General features: G+C 40.1%; 1 protein-coding gene across 3 annotated transcripts in view; it reads left to right on the top strand.

Moving 5' to 3' along the window:
• The first annotated feature begins 734 nt into the window (after nucleotides 1-734).
• Nucleotides 735-20,002, top strand: part of LOC309665138 (serine palmitoyltransferase 1-like) — a 95,865-nt gene continuing 76,597 nt past the window's right edge. For all 3 annotated transcript variants that reach the window (XM_082471373.1, XM_082471372.1, XM_082471374.1), the window contains exons 1-5: nucleotides 735-950; nucleotides 3,640-3,747; nucleotides 6,718-6,812; nucleotides 13,951-14,044; nucleotides 14,633-14,705. In XM_082471373.1, coding sequence (XP_082327499.1) covers nucleotides 894-950; nucleotides 3,640-3,747; nucleotides 6,718-6,812; nucleotides 13,951-14,044; nucleotides 14,633-14,705 — 427 coding nt within the window. In that variant the 5' untranslated portion in view covers nucleotides 735-893. The remainder of the gene's footprint in view (nucleotides 951-3,639; nucleotides 3,748-6,717; nucleotides 6,813-13,950; nucleotides 14,045-14,632; nucleotides 14,706-20,002) is intronic.

Genomic DNA, 20,002 nt, shown 5'->3' with positions numbered 1-20,002 from the left:
ATCGACATTAGCATGCATATTGAGTAAAATTCGACTTTGAGGAAACTTGTCAGATATACCCCAACACGCACAGAAAGACAATAGGGCACATCAATGTTTACTGTAGCATTGTTTGTAATAGGTGAAAAAGTAGAAAAAACCTAAGTGTTCACCAATAGGAAAATGTTTAAATAAAATGGAAAGAGAAATACACATAACAAATTATTCCAATAAATAGGCTTCTTCGTTGATTAAAAACACAAGATTTATAGCCAAAAAAAGAATGGAAGAAAAGCAATTGTAGAACAATATTGTCCCTATGCTCCCGGTTATATTTAAGAAATCCAACCGAAGTGTGTGTGCACACCACGTTGGGATACAGAGGCTCTTGAAGGTTCCACACCAAACTCCTATATGGCTTAATACCTGCAAATCCTTAGGCTAGGCTTTATACACAGTAAGTGCTATATAAGAGTTGTCTATTTTTTTTTACGATAATGCATTCCTGCATTACTTATGTAATTTAAAAGTAAAGAATATGTTTGCGATTGCATTAATAACTCCCTGCACCCAACTGCCTAACAAGCACGAGGGCCATTTATTAAAATCTCTCCATCCTGAGAGCCTATCACAGGGTCTGGCACATAATGGCCACGTTGTAAATACCTGTTGCGGGGACCAGCCTGCCGCTTCCCACCCCTCCCCGCACCCAAGCGAGACCTCAAGTTGACCTTCCACCCCGAAACCTTCCTCAGCCAGCGCAGCCACCGGCCGCCCAGTACGCAGGCGCGAGAAGGCGGGGCCCAACTCACGGCAGCCCCGCCTTCCGGGCGTGTAGACGTCACTGGACCGCGCCGCGCAATATCTGACGGGCCTGCGGCCCGCCTTCCGGAAGGAAACCCTGGCGGCTAACTATGGCGACGGTGGCGGAGCAGTGGGTGCTGGTGGAGATGGTACAGGCGCTCTACGAGGTGAGCTTGGCGGCCCCAGGGGTCCACGACCACACCCAGCCCTGGGGAGGTGGGACGTTTTGTGTGGATTTTTGGTCTGAGGCCTGGGCAGGCCTGGCCCGGTTACGCCCGGACCCCCGGCGTCCCTCGCTGGAAAGGCTCATAGGCGCACACATTTCCCAGTGGCGGAATGTAGGGAGGCACGGGCGGGAGCCGGAGCCGGGGGTCTCGTATTGCGCTGCTGCGAGCGCGGAGCCCTCTCCAGGTCCTGCCCGGATACAGGAGAGAGGCTAGTCAAAAACAAGAGTTGGGACTGATGGTAAAACGGAGTGATGAAAGTAGAGTGGAAAATCTCAGTCTGGAGAGGTCCCAGGGAAGACAGGTTCTCGGAACTGTGGAGCAGGGAATAGGGGAAAGAATTGTAATAAGTTGGACTTTGTTTTTGTTGGGACGTGGGGTTAGAAAGGAAGCCGAATGATTTAGGTATGAGAAATAGTTTGTCATTCTTCCCGCCTACGTCCCATCTTCTGTCTTGTAAAGATAAAATTATTTTAGTAAAAATTTAAAGAAAGACCAGTTAGGAGCTTTTTTGAAAGGCCAGCTGTTTCAAGTAGGTAAAATAATATGACATTTAAATGTCAGTCTTGGAGAATGTTCATTCATTTGACATTTAGTGAGTTTCCATGCACTGTGCAATGGAACTTTCTGCGTGTTCTCTGAGCTGTTCAGTACAGTAGCCCACTAACCACATGTGGCTGTTAAGCGCTTGAAACGTGGCTAGTGCAACTGAGGGGCTGAATTTTTCATTTAATTTAATTTAGATGTGTATTTAAATAGTTGAATGATGCTAGTGACTACAGTATTGGACAGCAGAGATCTAGATGCTAGGAATAGTGCAATGAGGGAACAGGTAGAAGTCCCTGTGCTTACAGAGCTTACATTCACTTAAAGTGAATCTGTTTCCTTTTGATAATTTTCTTAAAACTTAATATAGCGTTTACTGGTAAGGGTGATGATGCAAGATGTATTATTGCAAAACCCATCAGGACTTTTTGAAAAAAAACAGTTAAGAGAGCAAATAGAGCTTAGGTGATGTCCAGCCTTAGGTAGATTATAGTGACTAAGAAGAACCAATAAAATCTAAGATTTCTTTTTTAGAAATGAATAATTTCTACTATATGTTGTTGCTGCCTTTTTGAAGACTGCCCTTTGACTATGTAACTTCTCATACCCTGGTATTGACCATGAGTGGGACTTGAGAGAAGGTCTCCTTTATGTAACATTTCCTAGGGAAGAAAAGAAGCCACATTTGTGATTTTTATTAATTCAGTAGACATTTCAACTTTTCTTAGGATTTCTTTGTGGAGTGGAATGTTTAGTGACTTGGACTTATGTTTGTCAACTATAATCCAATTACTGATAAAACCAAAAGGATTTTTTTAGTCGAGTCCTCATTCTTAAATGAATTATAGTCAGGAGGGATCAGCAAATTTTAAAAATAGTCTTAGATTTCTGGTTTTGCTTCTAATTTCTGTGCACGGTGTATGCAGAATTTGAGGAGTCTTGCTGTGTACCCATACATATGTAACATGTATGTAGTTCTAAAGTTATTTGTCCAGTGACCTGGAAGGTTATTTATGAAATAGTCAGCAGTTTCCCTGGTCCCCGCTTCTGAACTTTTTTAACTATTGGGAATCATCATTGCTTTTTTTTCGTCTAATGTTTGAAAATAATTTGTATTTACGTTTCTAAATACCTTTTTTTTTTTTAACAGCTTTATTGGAGTATAATTGCTTTACAATCGTGTGTTAGTTTCTGCTTTATAACAAAGTGAATCAGCTGTACATGTACATATATCCCCATATCTCTTCCCTCTTGCATAAATACCTCTTTTAAATGACTTTTCAATGGCAACCTATTGGAATGTAGCACCCGATAACTGACTTATGGAGGTTTAGTTGATACCTGGAATCTTTTATATGCACTTACTGTATCTAGTTGTGTAAGACATAAAAGTCAGCCTGGCTTTTATCCTGGAAATGTTCAGTTGAAAAGAAGACCTGATGTGGATAATTTCATTAAGGTACCTTTGTGGATGTTGACACGGAAAACACTACATACTTTTGGGGAACTGTGGTAGAAAAGAGACCTGCTATTTCTTTAAGCACTTATAATGTCTTTTTTCTCTGCCACGTTCCAAGGAGAATTTAAAGAGCCCTATTGGGGATACAGGAAATATAGTAAGTTGTGCAAAAGTCTTTGAGAATTATGGAAACTGGTGTCCAAATAATTCTCAATTTATCCATGGTATGTGGGGGTTGTAGAAGGCTTGTGAAGCTGTGAAATGTTTGTTACAGTCATTTCCCACCAGTAAAAATATAAATTACCTGAAGGATCTGATAGTTGATATTGTTTGACTATTGGAATTCTGTGTCAGATTTAATTTTAAAAATTAATTTTATTCCTAAAGATGTTTTTATTCCTAACGCTGCAGTTTTAGAGATTTTTCATGTAGGAGAAATTGCCTTCTGTTAGAAATGGGAAAAGGAATGAGTAGAAATGAAGTGCGCTTTGAAAGTAAATTTTAAGAAGTAATAAATAGGTTAAAGGTCATGGGAGCAGTATATGCAGGTGAATTAAATTTTATGTGCAGGTTTTGGAAATGTTTATTTCACTTCTTGTTTTGCTTCTGTTTTTGACTGACTCCTAGGCTCCTGCTTATCATCTTATTTTGGAAGGAATTTTAATACTCTGGATAATCAGACTTCTTTTCTCTAAAACTTACAAGTTACAAGAACGATCTGATCTTACAGTCAAGGTAAGAAGTTAAATCTCTATTTTATTATTTGGTGTATGATTATAGTTGCTACATCTTTCGAAAAAGGACTTGTGGTGGCTCAACTATCAATGTTAAAATATTTTCTGGCATGTAAGGAAATCAGGGTAAGCAAAATACGGGGAAGCCAGGGATAAAGTGAATACACAAAGGAGTACCATGTTACAGGCCTTTATACTTTGCTAGGAGTAAACAGCAGCCTGGGGACGTACTAGATGCTGGACGGGAAGCATGGATGCATGCTGCATTTCAAATGTCCGTATACAAGAAAGATTACATGAGTTGCTCGGGAAAAGCACCACTATTCCTGAAGCCTGAATGAAAGTTTTCCCTGTGGTCTTTATAAAGGAAATTCAGAGTTAGAAAGAATCCTCCCCATCCCACTGCTCTCCACCTTCCCACCCCAAATCAGATTTTGATGTGTTCTGTATGGTAAGGGACCCAGCTCCAGCCCAAGCTAGGCAAACCTTAGGAAGCAGAAGTGTCGAGAGGACTTGCAATCCTGCCCACTTCGAGTCTGTTAGTATGAGGGACCAAGGGGTTTGTGGAATCCCCTACCTTCTCACGCAGGTAGGAACGCTTAGTAACTGTGCCCCAGGTGTGAGAGGAAGAGCAGCTTTGACTGCAGTGTGGTTTCTGTAGCTTGGATTGTTTCCTTATCCAGCCTCTGTAGCAGTGTGCCAGAATACTACTTAGGGATACAGAGACGGTGAGAGATGTTTTCCCACAAAAATGCCTGAAACTTTGGTTCACAAGGCAGCATTGAGTGCGGCACAGTGATGGAGCACTGCTCTCTTCTGGAGCATTCACAGAAGGAAGTGCAAGTGGAATGGAATTACAGCAATGTGGCGATTGTTTCCCTGGTTTCACTGGCTGCCCCTGCTGTCCTGATCATTCATATTTGTCATGAGATGGTCAGGCAGTATCCCCCCTAGGGGATAAGGGATATGCAGCAAATGGTTCTTAGGGCAAATAAGTTTTGGAAACCTGGGTAAAGAAGACTAAAGAGGTGTCTCATTGCATGATTTCTTGTAACCTTTAATATGACAGTGGATATTTGAACTGCTGTTTGGAGAACTGCCCTAAACTTGACCATAGATCCCCACCCCCGCCTTTTTTTTATGACTACCTTGTGAGATTAGTGTGCCATAGAACACACTTTTGATAGTATTGCAGTAAGATTGGGCTATCTGGGCCAGAAATCCTGTCTCTACTTTTTTCCCTTGGTATTTAGGAACTCCACGTGAATGATTATGAGGCCACGGAATAGATTTCTAGCCCAACTTTTTAAGGGGTTGATCATTCCTAATATTCTTAGTTTAAGTTTAAACAGGTCAATCCACACAAATATGCATTTTAAAAGAAGGATACTGAAACATAATTTTAGGATAACCCTCTAAAAAACCTAGAGCAAGATTCAGTAATCACTGACATCTTACCCTAAAAGCTGTGGAAGAAAAAAAAACTATATGAGTGTTTCTAAAGCTTAACTTATGGCAGCAAAGAAGAAATGCCCTTCTCAGTTTTATAGGTCTGCAGAGTCTCTTTTTTTATTATTAATTAATTAATTTATTTTATTTTTGGCTGCGTTGGGTCTTCGTTGCTGTGCGTGGGCTTGCTCTAGTTGCAGCGAGCGGGGGCTACTCTTCATTGAGGTGCGCAGGCTTCTCATTATGGTGGCTTCCATTGTTGCGGAGCATGGGCTCTAGGTGTGCGGGCTTCAGTAGTTGTGGCAGGCAGGCTCAGTAGCTGTGGCTCGCGCGCTATAGGGTACAGCCTCAGTAGTTGTGGTGCACGGGCTTAGTTGCTCTGCAGCATGTGGAATCTTCCCGGACCAGGGCTTGAACCCATAGCCCCTGCGTTGGCAAGCGGATTCTTAACCACGGCACCACCAAGGAAGTCCCCTGCAGAGACTCTTGAATACCAGGCAGTCTTGAGTTGATTCTCAGATCTGTCTCTGTGGTAGCAAGTGGACAGTATGCATGATACATACGTCAGGCTTGTTCAGGCTGCTGTTCTGTGCAGTCATTGGCAGAAAGAGATGAGGAATTTACTGGCTGATTTACTCAGCCAGCATTTTTGAGTGCCTGAGCATCAGGTGAATATGCTCCTAGCCATGCCCTAGAATTGCCTATTAGGAGAAAAGTGCACGGAAGCATTTAACAGGAGTGTGAAAATAGAAGTATTGAGAGTGGGCCTATGTAAGGCAAGAATTGCTGTGGCTGTCATGTTCATCAGGTGCCTCATCTCATCCTGTACATCCAGACTACATTTTCAAAATTACATTGTTTTCTAGTTCAAGAAAGGATAAGAAACTCAAAATAGTCAAAATACTTGGAATGCATGAAATAACAGGTAAAAAGAATAAAGTGGTTTTTTTATGAGAAATTTCCAAACAACTAAATCCTACTACAATAATTATTATAAGAGAGTCTTTTGGTATATTTCAGTTACTTCTGAATCCTTGCCAATGGCTTGTAGAAACAGTGCTTTGTAGTCTAGTTGATCCCTTCCTGTGACAGTCATGCCTGTAAGAACTTAAGGCATGGCTGTCTGTCATATCTTGCAGTAGAGGCTGAGCTCCCTTACCTGCAGTCATGCCTCTCACCTTTGTGTTATAGACTTTTTGTTTTATCATCAGTAGCAGTTATACTTCCTACTTCCCACAGTGAAAAATCCTGAACATAGAAATACAGTTTTTAAGAAATTTCCAGTCAGCCACAAAGCTTCATGGAAAAAGAGCCTTTAGCCTGAGATAAGGAAAGAGGTGAGGGGTTAAGTGCACAAAACTCAATAGTGATTCTGTGTCATTTCCAGGCACAGCAGCTGGACGTCTGTGTCTAGCAGTGTGTTCATTATGATGGTTCCATTACAACGAACAGCTTAGATACCGCTAGAGTTGCTGTCCAGTAATTAGCACTGCACTGTATTTTAACTGCTTTTCTCCTGTAGGAAAAGGAAGAATTGATTGAAGAGTGGCAACCAGAACCTCTTGTTCCTCCTGTCTCAAAAGACCATCCTGCTCTCAACTACAACATCGTTTCAGGGTAAATTGTTTTTGCTAGTCAAGGGCTTATATTTGGTTTCCTGTAGGTAAACTCAACAAAGTATACAGTGGTTTATATAGTATTCCTTTTTTAACTGAAATAAGATTTTTAGAAATTTCTGGAGATCAGAAACTGCTTTTTAATAGTCTCCAATTTGGGTTTCTGAGTTTGTCCCTTTTTAAAAATATATATATATATTTTTTAAAGTAATACACACATGTAATATTTCAAATGGGAAGACAGTTAAAATGAAAAACAGCATTCCTACTTTTTCCCACCTGGATTGTTTCTGATTTTAGATCTGTTGGAGGTTACCTTCATAACTAGATATTAGCAGTATGCTTACACTACTGTTTCTTGATTGATTAATGATAGGCAGTGCCTGTTGACTTTCACAATATGAATTATGAAACTTCAGCTCACTTATGCTACCTACCTCCTGGCTTCCAGTGTTTTATTTATTTTTATTTTTATTTCTTAAATTTAAGTATACAGAAAATATCAGGCACATATGTATTACCACCCAGAAGTAATAGGTATTAACATTTTGCTCTCTTTACTTTAAATCTATTTTTTAAAAGAAATAAAACATTAGAAATGCAGTTGACCCTTGAACAGTATGGGGGTTAGGGGCCCTGACCCTCTGGGCAGTCAAAAACCTGCATATAAATTAGAGTCAGCCCTCCAGATACCCAGTTCCTCCAGATATGTGGTTCTACATCCATGGATTCAACCAACTGTGGATCATGTAGTACAGTAGTATCTACTGTTGAAAAAAATCTGTGTATAAGTGGACCTGCACAGTTCAAACCCATGTTGTTCAGGGGTCAAGTGTATCACTAAAGAAATCCCTTCCCATCTATCACTTACTCTTGCCTCCCAGGCAAGATAACCACCATCTTGAAGTTGGTAGATGTTTTTCCTTTGCTTATATTTATACTTTTGCCACAGCATGCCTGTTGCCATGAAAGTGTTTAGTATTCTATTTAAAAATATGTTGTAGGATATTTTCCTGAGTATGTCCTTCTACTTCTGGTCTGATCTGAGAGAGGCTTGTATTCTTCACTTTCGTGAATTTCTTTGGTCTCATGAAAGTTTTACTTGTCCTGAAATCAGACTTACCAATCATTAATGTTATGGTTATAAAATCCTTCCTACCACAAAGGTCTAATTTGCCTGTTTTCCGTATGACAGTTAGTTGTCCCAACATTATTAGTTGAATAGTCCATTTTTTACCTACTGATTGGAAATTTCCCTTCTTTCATATGTCAAGTTCCCTTATAAAGGATCTGTTTCTGGCTTTATTTCTATTCTTTTGGTATATTTATCTCTCCCTGTGCCAGAACCTCGCTTATACCACAGCTTAATAATAGGCCTTGACTAGAGTGAGTCCTTCACCTCCTTGTTCTTCACAATTGTCTAGGCTATCCTTGACTCTTCACTATGAGTTTAGGTTTAGCTGCTCAGATTTGACCAGAAAATGGGTTTGGGTTTGTGACTAGTAATGCATTGAATTTATGGATTAATTTGGAGAGAATTGGTATATTGCTAATACTGAATCTCTTCACCACGTACCTTGTGTGTCACTTGTATACTTAGGTCTTTTATGTCTCTGAGAGAAGTTACATAACGTTCTTCATAAAGATTTTGCTTAACTTTTTTTTCCCTACTTTTTATTTGGAAATAATAGTAGATTCACATGCAGTTGTAAGAAATAATACAGAGAGATTTCATATACCCTTCATCAGTTTCCCCCAGTGGTAACATCTTGCTTAACTATAGTACAGTATCACAACCAGGAAATTAACATTGCATATCTTTTAATAGCTTCGTCTCTGGGTTCCAGAGAGTTTTCACTTCTGTCATGAGGCATCATTTTCTTCTTGTTTCTGTGTTATTGCATTTGCTAGGATACCTAGCATGCAGTGTTGAATAGGAGTGGTAACAAGGGCCTCTGTATCCTGTTCCGGATGGCTTTTAAGGGATAACCTGTATGGTGTTATAGGCCTTCCTTTCTCTTCCTAGTTTGCTAAGGGAACTTTTTGTTAGTTTTAAAGTCAGTGTTAAATTTTATTAAATTTTTTTTTTATCTATTGAGATGGTTGTGAGTTTTCTCCTCTAATTCATTGCTATATTAAATTGTACTGATCGATTTTTTTACATTAATTAAGCATATACATAAATTTTTATGAGAAAAATTGCAAGCAACCATGCCACTCATCCTCACCCCAGATTTCAGCTCTGTAGACTTGCAGAAAGATGGGAGATTTACTCTCCGGAAAGGCTAAATATAAATTGGAAGTCCTAAGAATGTGTGAGGAGGCGGGTGCCATTCTAAAAACAGAAAGCAAGTATATAATGAATAATGGGATGCTAATTCCGTTTCCTCCAACTCAGCTTTCAGAAAGTTGGAAACCAGATTTATATCCTCATATACACCTCACTGGAGGATTCCTCTCTGGTGAAACTCAAAGTCAAGAGAATAAAAACAGAAAATTTTGAGTTTGGGGTCTCCACAGATGAATAAACAAGTCTGTGTCTCATTATCATAGAGTGAAGCCCACCATTTACAAAGAAGCCAAGCCCATTTACACAGTGCTTGCAATTAGCATTTCAGTGTCTTACTCTTAAAAATGTGTGGACAACCTTAAATTATGGTCCATTGATTTTCAACAGAATGCTGAGACAATCCAGTAGGGAAAGAATACTCTTTTTAACAGATTGTGATGGGACAAGGGGATATACACATGTAAAAGAATGATGATGGACCCTGACCTCACACCATGTGTAAAAATTAGCTCAAATTAATCATGGGCTTAAATTTAAGAGCAAAAACTATAAGTTCTTAGTTTAGAAGAAAGAAAACAAAAGAGTAAATCTTCATAATCTTGGATTGGCCAGAGATTTTTAGATATGACACAAAAGCACAAGCAGCAAAAGAAAAAATAGACAAACTGGACTTCATTAAAATTAAAAACATTTGTGCTTCAAAGTCCACTACTAGAGAAATGATACAAAACCCCACAAAATGGAAGAAAATATTTTCAAGTCATATATTTGTTAAGGGGCTAGTATCCAAAATATTAAATATATAAAAAGAACTCTTACAACTCAGTGATAAACCCTATTTAAGCATGACTATTTGGTTAATTTTTATTAATTGTTGGATTTTTTTTTTTTTTTTGCTAATATTTGGTATTTTTAGCATCAGTATTGAAAAATGAGTTTAGTCTTTTTCTTTTCCCTTACTGTGCTGGCCCAGCTTTGGTATCAGAGGTATATTAGTCTTATAGTTTTCCTGGCAACACTATTTGTGTTTGTTCTGTTGAGCATAGATTTTTAATCATGAATTTAATGTCTTCAGTGAGTTTTTAAAGCTGTTCATATTTCCTTTTTGAGTAAGTTTTTGTTACTGCCATTTAGTAATTGTTCATTTCTTCTTTTGTTTTCAAATGCATTGGCATGAAGTAGTTCATAGAAGTAGTTCATGAAGTAGTTCATAGTAGCTCCTTTCATATTACTTCTTCTGCCCTGGGTCCTGGAGTGTTTGAGATTTTGTGTGCAGTCTCTGTTTCCCACAGCACTATGGCTCTCCCTAGAGGAAGCTCCACTGACCTTCAAAACCAAATGTTTGGGACTTCCCTGGTGGTCCAGTACGAATCCACCTTACAGTGCAGGGGACCCGGGTTCAATCTCTGGTCAGGGAACTAAGATCCCACATGCAGTGTTGCAACTAAGCCCATGCACCACAACTACACCGAGCCCTCGCGCCTCAACTAGAGAGCCCACGTGCTGCCAACTACAGAGCCCATGCACTCTGGAACCCCTGCGCCACAACTACAGAGCCCACACACCCCAGAGCCTGCGCGCCACAACTAGAGAAGCGAAAACCTGCACACCACAACTAGAGAGAAGCCCACGTGCCACAACGAAAAATCCCACATGCCTCAATGAAGATCCCGCATGCCTCAACTAAGACCCGGTGCAGCCAAAAATAAATAAAATAAGTAAATAAATAATAAATTTTTAAAAAAAACACAAATGTTGTGGGGGTTCATCTTCCTGGTGCAGGACATCCAGGCTGGGGAACCTCTTGTCGGGCTCAGACCCCTCACTCCTTGGGAAGGGCTTCTGCAATTGTAATTATTCTCCCATTTGTGGATCACCTACCTGCAGTTATCGGTCTTGACTATACCATGTCTGCACCTCGCCTACCCATCTCATTGTGATTCCTTTTTTATATCTTTAGTTGTGGAAGAGCTTGTCTGCTAGTCTTCAGGTCATTCTCATTGATAGCTGCTCTGTAAATAGTTGTAATTTTGGTGTGCCCATGGGAGGAGGTGAGCTCAGGGTCTTCCTAGTCTGCCATCTTGGCCACTCCCAATGCAGTAAATTATTATTTATTTATTTATTTTTGGCTGCGTTGGGCCTTCGTTGGTGCACGCGGGCTTTCTCTAGTTGTGGCAAGCAGGGACTACTCTTTGTTGTGGTCCACAAGCTTCTTGCTGTGGTGGCTTCTCTTGTTGAGGGCTCTAGGTGCACAGGCTTCAGTAGTTGCAGCATGTGGGCTCAGTAGTTGCAGCACACGGGCCCTAGAGCGTGCAGCTTCAGTAGTTGCGGTGCGTGGGCTCAGTAGTTGTGGCTCGAAGGCTCTAGAGCGCAGGCTCAGTAGTTGTGGAGCACGGGCTTAGTTGTTCTGTGGCATGTGGGATCTTCCCCGACCAGGGATCAAACCTGTGTCCTCTGCATTGTCAGGTGCATTCTTAACCACTACACCACCAGGGAAGTCCCAATAAATTATTTTTTAATTAAGGTGTGTACATTGTTTTTTAGACATAATGCTGCTGTACACTTAATAGACTACAGTGTGGAGTAAACATAACTTTTACATGCACTGGGAAACCAAAAAATTCATGTGGTTCTCTTGATTGCTATACTTGCTTCATTGCAGTGGTCTGGAACCGACCCCGCAGTATCTCTGAGGTGTTCCTGTATACACAGTTTTCTTGAGTTCTGGATTCTTTCATTCGTCCAGTTGTCTGTTCTCCCTCAAGTGCCAAACCTGTTGTTAATGGGGGTCTGTAGTATTTGTTTCTTTCTGGTAAAGCACCATTGTCCTATTTCTAAGTTCACTTATGTAATTACTGACTCTCACTAATAGTGTGGTTGTGGGTTTTGGCTGGGAAGGGTTTTATTTTCCCTCCTTTGACTCTTCTGAAGCCTTGTTGTGGAGATGTCTTTCTGTATCGGTTTTATTTGCTTCTGTGAGGAACTTTGAAGTGTCTTCAGCTCCAGTATTCCTGTGTTAAGTGCCCTGTCTGGCTTACTGCTGCAAGCCTGCATGGGGCACAGGTGTTAGCCTTCCACTTCTCATGGAAACTGTTTTCCTTTCCTGCCCCATGTGCTAGGCAGAAACAAGATGTCTGCATCCCTACGTCATGCTGGCAGCTTATCGACTCTGGTCAGGGGCTTTGGGTGTACTTATTCCTGATAGTTTGATTTCTCTGTGTGTCACAGTTTTTGTAGAATGGCCTCAACTTTCACAGCAGCAACCGTTAGTACAGACTTGTCTACGTGGATATTTTGTTTTTTCATCTTTTTGTGGGTGCCAACACCTCCACATCAGGGAGGACTTATGAAACTAAAGAAGTCCTGGGAAGTGGGAAACTAAATAACAGTGGATTATTTGAAAGAGAAGAAGCTCTTGAAGCAATAGGAAAAAAGAAGAAAATATGTAATGAACACCTCTTATAATGACAAGTTGAGAGATGAAGAAATTGAGGCTTATGCAGGCCAGGTAACATCCCTGAGTTTCTGAAGTGGTCAGTAGCCATAATACTGACGGGATCTGCCTGACTCCACAACCATGTTCTTTTCGCCGAGTCTTGTATGAGTTCATCTGCTTTTGTGAATTTACTTCAAGTAGTCATTCTTTTCCTTCCCTGGTTTCCCAGCATCTTTCGCTATTTTTCTCATAGAAAACCAGTTCTGTTAAAACATACCAGTGAGAGTGGTGTTTCCCCGTCTTTTCTGACCACAGTGCATTTTACAGAGCAGCCCAGTGCACAGAGCAATGCATGTGTAGAACAGTTCCGTGCCACCGTCCTTTCCCTGGCCCTGTTGGTGCATTTCCATTCCGTTCTATTCTTATGGCTTAGTTTAGGTGAAATAGGCTGGCTGTGACTAAGTAAATTGATCTCACAACCCTTTAATAGCTCACGTCCCATAGTTTGGCCAGTGTTTTTGAAGCATGACTTAAAGCTAGAGTATTTGTCAGCAGAGGACATAATAGGTTGTCTCCTCAAGAGCCCATCTCTTGTCTCAGCTGAACTCAATCCATGCTTCTCCTATGCAACTGGCCACTCTATTTTCCCCCCTTTTTGGATGAGGGGGATTCCTTTTAAATGGTATTCCAGCATTAACTTTAGAAATTGGGAACAGCGCTTACTTATTCTTTTGGTGGCTTCCTGTAGGTAACATGTAATTTTTTTTTTAATATTTATTTATTTTTATTTATTTATTTTGGCTACGCCGGGTCTTAGTTGCTGCATGCGGACTTCTTAGTTGCTGCATGCAGACTTCTTAGTTGCAGCGTGCATGCGTGATCTAGTTCCCCACCAGGGATCAAACCCAGGCCCCCTGCATTGCGAACGCAGAGTCTTACCCACTGGACCACCGGGGAAGTCCTAGTAACATGTATTTTTAAACCACTTAACTGTAAGATTGTTGCTTGCTCTGCCTCTTCATACCTTTGATCTTGATCTTTTTATGTTTCCTCCCTGTTTGTCTCATTCCAGGTACTTTATTTAGCAACTTCTTTCTTAAGTGAGTTTTAAAACTAAAGCAACGGTGTGCCATTAATCTATTCATCTTGGAATTCTAGCTCACTTTTTTTTATTTAAGTAGTACAGGGTGACCTATTAAGAGTAGAATTAATGACCGAGTATCTGATTTTTAATATACTATTGTCTAATTTTACTTTTTAAGAATAAAAAGAGAGATAGGAGGCTAGAATGCAAACAGAGTAGAATGGCAACACTTGTGTGTCCTGTCGCCTTCCCTCTTCTGGACAGCTGATAATGTGTGCCCTGTAACAAGAATGACTGCTGAAGTATACCACTCTTGTCTCTTTCCCCAGCCCTCCAAGCCATAACATTGTGGTGAATGGAAAAGAATGCATAAACTTTGCCTCATTCAATTTTCTTGGATTGTTGGATAACCCTAGGCTCAAGGTAAGTAGCACATATGCTGAAGTGGACAGATAACATGACTGACATAAGCATCTGGACATAAAATAAGAGACAAATGCAGAATATCAGAAAGGGCTGTGTAAGTACTTACTCTTTACTCTTTAGTGACAGAGCTGTAACCTAGTTTTCAACAAAGGGAGGCAAGGGTGTCCTAATGTGGCTTAGTGTTGGGTGACAACCAGAGAACTATATGAACCAGACCCAGGTAATAGTTGGAGATGTATCTAGGAAATTGCTTCATCTCCTGTTGGGATTGTGGGCCAGTAAACATTTTTTGAGGAAAGACCTATGCCCACAAATGCCAGAAAGTGCGAATGCATTGAGTTAACCAGGTTTTAATGATCAAGCTAATATAACTTTTCCATGTTTTAAGTCGTATACCTAAGTCTTCCTATCCCTCTTTTCTTTATATCCTGTTAGAATTGTCTTAGTACTAAGAAAGGGAAAGCCAGGGTACTGGGGAGCTATGTGGGTTAAAGAATAGGAAATGTCATTTTTAAACTGTTAAAGATATATTATTACAGTCTAATTTTTTTTTTTTTTTTTTTTTTTTTTTTTACTTTCACAAAGGCAGCAGCTTTGGCATCTCTAAAGAAGTATGGTGTGGGAACTTGTGGACCTAGAGGATTTTATGGCACATTTGGTATGTTTTCTGTCATATTTTTCAGACTACTGCTCTCAAGAATTAAGATTCAGTTTGATTTCAGAACTCCTTGGAAAAGGTATCCTTAATGAGTTGTGGTAATAAGCTGGCGAACTTTCTAGATTTTGTGTTTGAGATCATTGGTAGGAGATGCACTGGTCTGGGGCTGACTGTCCCTGTGGAGAAGAGCCATAGGTACCTAAGGCACACTGTCTCAGTAGGGCAAAGCCCGAGCTCTTGTTGCATTTGCCCCAGGAGACGGTGGTGTGAGGAAACTGTTTCTGCCGGGCATGACAGTTGTAAGGGGAGGCGTCCGGCTGTGAGTGGCTCTGCTCTTGGTAGTCGTGCAGGAACCCAGATTTTCCCTGTCTCGTTGCTTTAGGCCTGAGGGCACCATCTTTGTCTGTGTGGCCGAAGCCAGGTGATGAGTATGGGGGAGCAGGCGTGCAGGGCATTGGTACCTGTTCAGGTGGGCGGGTGGGGTTGCTCATCATTCTGCCCATATTCTGTTGGTGAGAACATAACCCAGGTCACGTCTCCCAGCAGAGGGACTGGAAAGTTGCTCTAGCTGGGCGGCCACCACGTGCCGGGAGGAAAGTGAGAACAGATTTGGGGGATGGGGCAGGTCATACACTGTGTAGCCCTTTTCTTTCTGGAATGAGGACAAAGGATCATTGATTTCCTTGTGTGTGAATGACCTGGAGATGGGCTAACTACATATTAGCATGAGAGTTGTGATTTCAAACACTATGAACTCCCTAAATCAGAGTCATCAAAGAAGACCCTGGAATTTTATGGTGGTTTTTTATTAAATGTATATTGTTCTTTGCTTCTGGAAATTTCAAAAATGTTGTTAAATAATTTTCCAAATGAGTGTATTACTGGAAATAACATTCTGGTTTACAAAATGTCAGAGGGTAGGGACAATGGGGCCAGGGAAGTCTCTTTTGTCTTCTCTACTCATTTTCATTTCTGGGTCTTTGTTTTTTTCACTTTAACAGTTAAGATGTTTTTATTTAAGGGAGCACCTTTCTTTATCCCTTAGCTAATTTAGTGGTTAAATTATTTTTATTGGAAACAGATGATGGGAGTTGGTGTCCAAGAATCCTACAGCTGAAAAGGATCTTTAAAATCTTGTATTCCAGCATCCCAGCTATTCAGAAGAATAGAAAGCTCAGAGAGGTTAAGTGACTTCCTCATGGTCACATAGCTAATTAATTTCAGCCCTAAAACTAGAAAATAAGTATTCTGATTTGCAATATTACTGGCAAGATCAAAGACTTAAAAGAGCTCAGATCAGAGGCTCCCTCTTTCCTCTAGCCTAGTGCAATGATTTGTTTGCCTGCTTTTTATTGGTAGGGTATTATTTCCTTCATAAGAATTAGAAAACTAGAAAAGGCATTTTTTTTACAGGGTTGTTTGTTGTAATCTGATCAACAAGGCTTTCTTTCCATGATCTGCTTGCGGGGTAAAGAAATTTTTTCTTAAAAGCCTCTCTTTCTAGTAGATTTTATTTGCATGTGTGGCCTTGGCTCTTGCTCGGGAGTTAAATCTGAGAAGACCGATAAGAGATTTATTGCTGAATTTAGTGGAAAAAAAGTTTCAAATCTTCAAGACCAGTTTTCCCAGAGCTATGGAAATATGTTGTTTTAATTGCCCAGTCAATTTTTCATTTGGATCACCTGAAATATGTGTAATAGGATGCTGTGTGCCTCTAAACTTGGGGGGGTCGTTAAATTAATGATTTAAAATTTTTTTAATTTAAATATAGTTGACATACAGTATTATGTTAGTTTCAGGTATACTATATAGTGATTTGACATGCATACATTATGAAATGATCACCATGGTAAGTCTAGTAACTGTCTGTCCCCAAAGTTATTACAATATTTTTGGCCATATTCCTTATGCTGTATGTTACATCACCATTGCTTATTTATTTTATAACTGGAGCTTTGTACCTCTTAATTCCCTACACCTAATTTTCCCCACCCCTGATCCCCTTTCCCTCTGGCAACCACCCCTTTGTTCTGTGTATCTATGAGTCTGTTTTCATTTTGTTTTATTTTGTTTGTTTTGTTTTTTAGATTCCACATATTAGTGAGATCATATGCTATTTGTCTTTCTCTGTCCAACTTATTTCACTTTTCATAAAACCCTCTTGATCCATCCTAAATTAATTTTCTTGATGGAATAATTCAATCCATGATATAAACCTCAAAGATTTAAAGAGATAGTGAAGTCTTCTCCCCACGGCCATTCCGCCCCCAAAAAAGCCAGCTGCTATCAGTAGTTTCTTGTTCATTCTTCCAGGCTTTTTTCAGTGTGTGCAAACCACTTCCATACATTTTCCCCCCCGTTTTACAAAAATGGTAGCATACCACATACATGTGGTGTGCTGTTCAAGTGCGTTTTAAATTTAAATTGGATTTCATCTTTCAAGTGTCTGAATGGGCCACCAGAGTCAATATAATGAACACGTAATTGTGTATTAGCTACTCTGAACTACATTATTGGTCACTGTGTCATCCTTATCCTAATGTAGTTGAAGGTTCAAACAGACTGTGGTATCTGGACAAAGGTTGAAGGTTAATTGGCAGTGTGATGGTTTTGTAATAAGACACCAAACCTACAGCTTGGAATAATGTGTATTGTTTTTTGAGTACATTGTCCTTCCTGTAAACTTGTTTTGTTCCTTTTCAGCAGTTGCCCATGCTTGCTTATCATCTTTTTTCCTTTCTTTATGTGTATATCGTATGTATTTTTACTTGGTTTTCCAACAGGGTATTTTCTGTGTTTTTCCTTATTCTGGAACTAATCATTTAAATTACTGTAGTTGTGTTAAATTACCTTGAAATTTCAGTGTTAGATAAGTTCAAGAAGCTACTTGAGGTCAGCTAAGGCTATATTTTAAATCTCTAAAATACCCTTGGGACTTCCCTGGTGGCGCAGTGGTTAAGAATCTGCCTGCCAATGCAGGGGACACAGGTTCGAGCCCTGGTCCAGGAAGATCCCACATGCCACAGAGCAACTAAGCCTGTGTGCCATGACTACTGAAGCCCGTGCACCACAACTACTGAAGCCCGCATGCCTAGAGCCTGTGCTCTGCAACAAAGAGTAGCCCCCACTTGCCACAACTAGAGAAAGCCTGCGCACAGCAATGAAGACCCAACGCAGCCAAAAATGAATAAATAAATTTATTTTAAAAATAAAAAAAAATAAAATACCCTCTATAATTAAATTATTCTGAATATTTAGGGTACATTTGCCCTTTGTACTGAGCATTAAAGCAGAAGTGTACTTCCCTTTCCTCTCATTTTAGTAGCTTACATGTGAGGCTAGGGTCTCTTTCCCAGGCCCACCAAAAGGTTGCTTTTGATTTTGGCTTTTTCTTTTCCTGGAAGTACTAATATCACTCAGGCATCTGTTTTCAGTGATGAAAATGCTCCCTCTTTTAGCTCTTTTCTCAACTTTTCAGATAGTGAATGAAAATCACTTATTGGAAAAGTAAATTTCCTTATTAAAACATTTTCTGTTTATTATTTCATAGTAACATATTAGATGATACTAGATGATTAACACAGAAAAAGAAAATTGACAGTTGAATTAAAATTCTTCTAGTTTCTTAGGCTAAATGTTCTCCTGCCTCCTGAAGGCCCAGCAGGTTCTTAAAATAGTCTTGTGAGGACTGTGTGGATCCGAAGTTTTCCACCTTCTCATCTTATTGTTTTAATGTGTAGTTTAGAATCAGTCAAGTGATTTTATCAGGTTGTGGAGCCTTCCTTTCCTCTAAGGCTAATGGGGCCCCTATGCACTTTGATAGTTTCTCTTGTTGAACCTCTCTGATTGTTTTGTTTGTAATGCATTCAGATCTCATTTACATGTGGTTTATCCCTGTGCCTGGGATCTGCTTTGCATACATGATGCCTACTTGACTCTTTGGTCTTAAACTAAATCAAAAGACAATTAGTGGCAGAGTTTCATGGTGAGAGATAGTGGCATGTAATTGTGTTCTAGAGCCAATAGTAAACAATTGTTCATTTGTTTATTTTAAAAAATATTTTCTGTCTGTTGTAGGACCATGACTGCATGTTTTAGTTGAAAGGGCATTTGGTCATAAAATTCCTAGATCTGCCACTTCTTCCTACCAGTCATGGAATTGTAGTTTTCGCAGTGTAGGCAGGGAATGATCTTAGTTGCACAACTTAGAACATTTTGGTAAGAATCACATTAGATACCATATGTGAAAACATTTTGGAAAACATTCAGCACTGTTTTTAAAGTTCTAATGAGTACATAGGTGATATTTGTACTTTTAAGAAAATTGTCCAAGTCTCAAGGGATTTAAAAAAAGTATGTAACACAAAAATATGGAGATTTTAAGAGAAAATATAGTTGGTTGTTTTTAAACTGTTCTAAAGTTGGGTATTTCATAGTCTTTCCTCTGAAAAACAATCAAGAAGGCCATAATACCTCCTTTTATTCTGATAAGTAGGAACTTGAACAAGTGGCTTTAATATAAGATAGTCCTTAAATATCCAGGATTTGGATAACTTAATTAGCAGATAGCGTACCTTTTTTCCTTCTAAAAGATTACTTTTTTTTCTTCTACAAATATTGAGTTAATTGAACAAACACCAGCATGTTGCTTTTTCGATGCCAGACATTGTTGTGAGTGTTTTATAAGCATTTTCTTGCGGTTCTCCTAACAATCCTTTGAGGCAGGTAGAAGTGTTAACCATTTGACAGGGGAAGGACCTGAGAGGCACAGAGCAGTTTTGGGCCTGTCCATGGTTCACACCTGGCAATGAGGGAGCCCAGGTCTGAACCCCCTGTGATGACTGCCATGGCCAGGCCTTGTGTTTGGTGTGGGGCATCCTGCCCTGGCCTTGCCTCCCATCTGTTACGTTCTGGTGAGGGAGCAGGTGCCAGAAAGGGCAGCAAGTGCTGAGAAGACACAGGCTTTCTGGTCACCTTCCTCCGTGGCCTCTTGCCTACCATATTGGTTCCTAACAGTGAGTGAGAGAATGACGCATGCAAATCTGTGGCACTAATTGTTGAAATGGATCATACACACAGAAGATAGGCATCCAAAGTTAAAGAACATGCCCTGGTAGTTTTTCTGTTTGCTGCCTCCCCCGCCCTTGGGTTAAGAGTTTCTTCCTTGCAGAGTAGCTATCAGACTTCAAAAGAAGTTATGCAACTGTCCGTGTTTACCTGTCACAAAACCTGCTTTGCAAGGCTGACATCAGCTAAAACCCAGTGTCTTTAGATAGGAGGAGGAAAGGCCCATCTTT

This window comes from Balaenoptera physalus, assembly GCF_965194825.1.
Source record: "Balaenoptera physalus genome assembly, chromosome: 7".
Taxonomy (NCBI): Eukaryota; Metazoa; Chordata; class Mammalia; order Artiodactyla; family Balaenopteridae; genus Balaenoptera; species Balaenoptera physalus.
The sequence above is the reverse complement of the archived record's forward strand: the minus strand, read 5'-3'. Positions and strand labels throughout refer to the sequence as shown.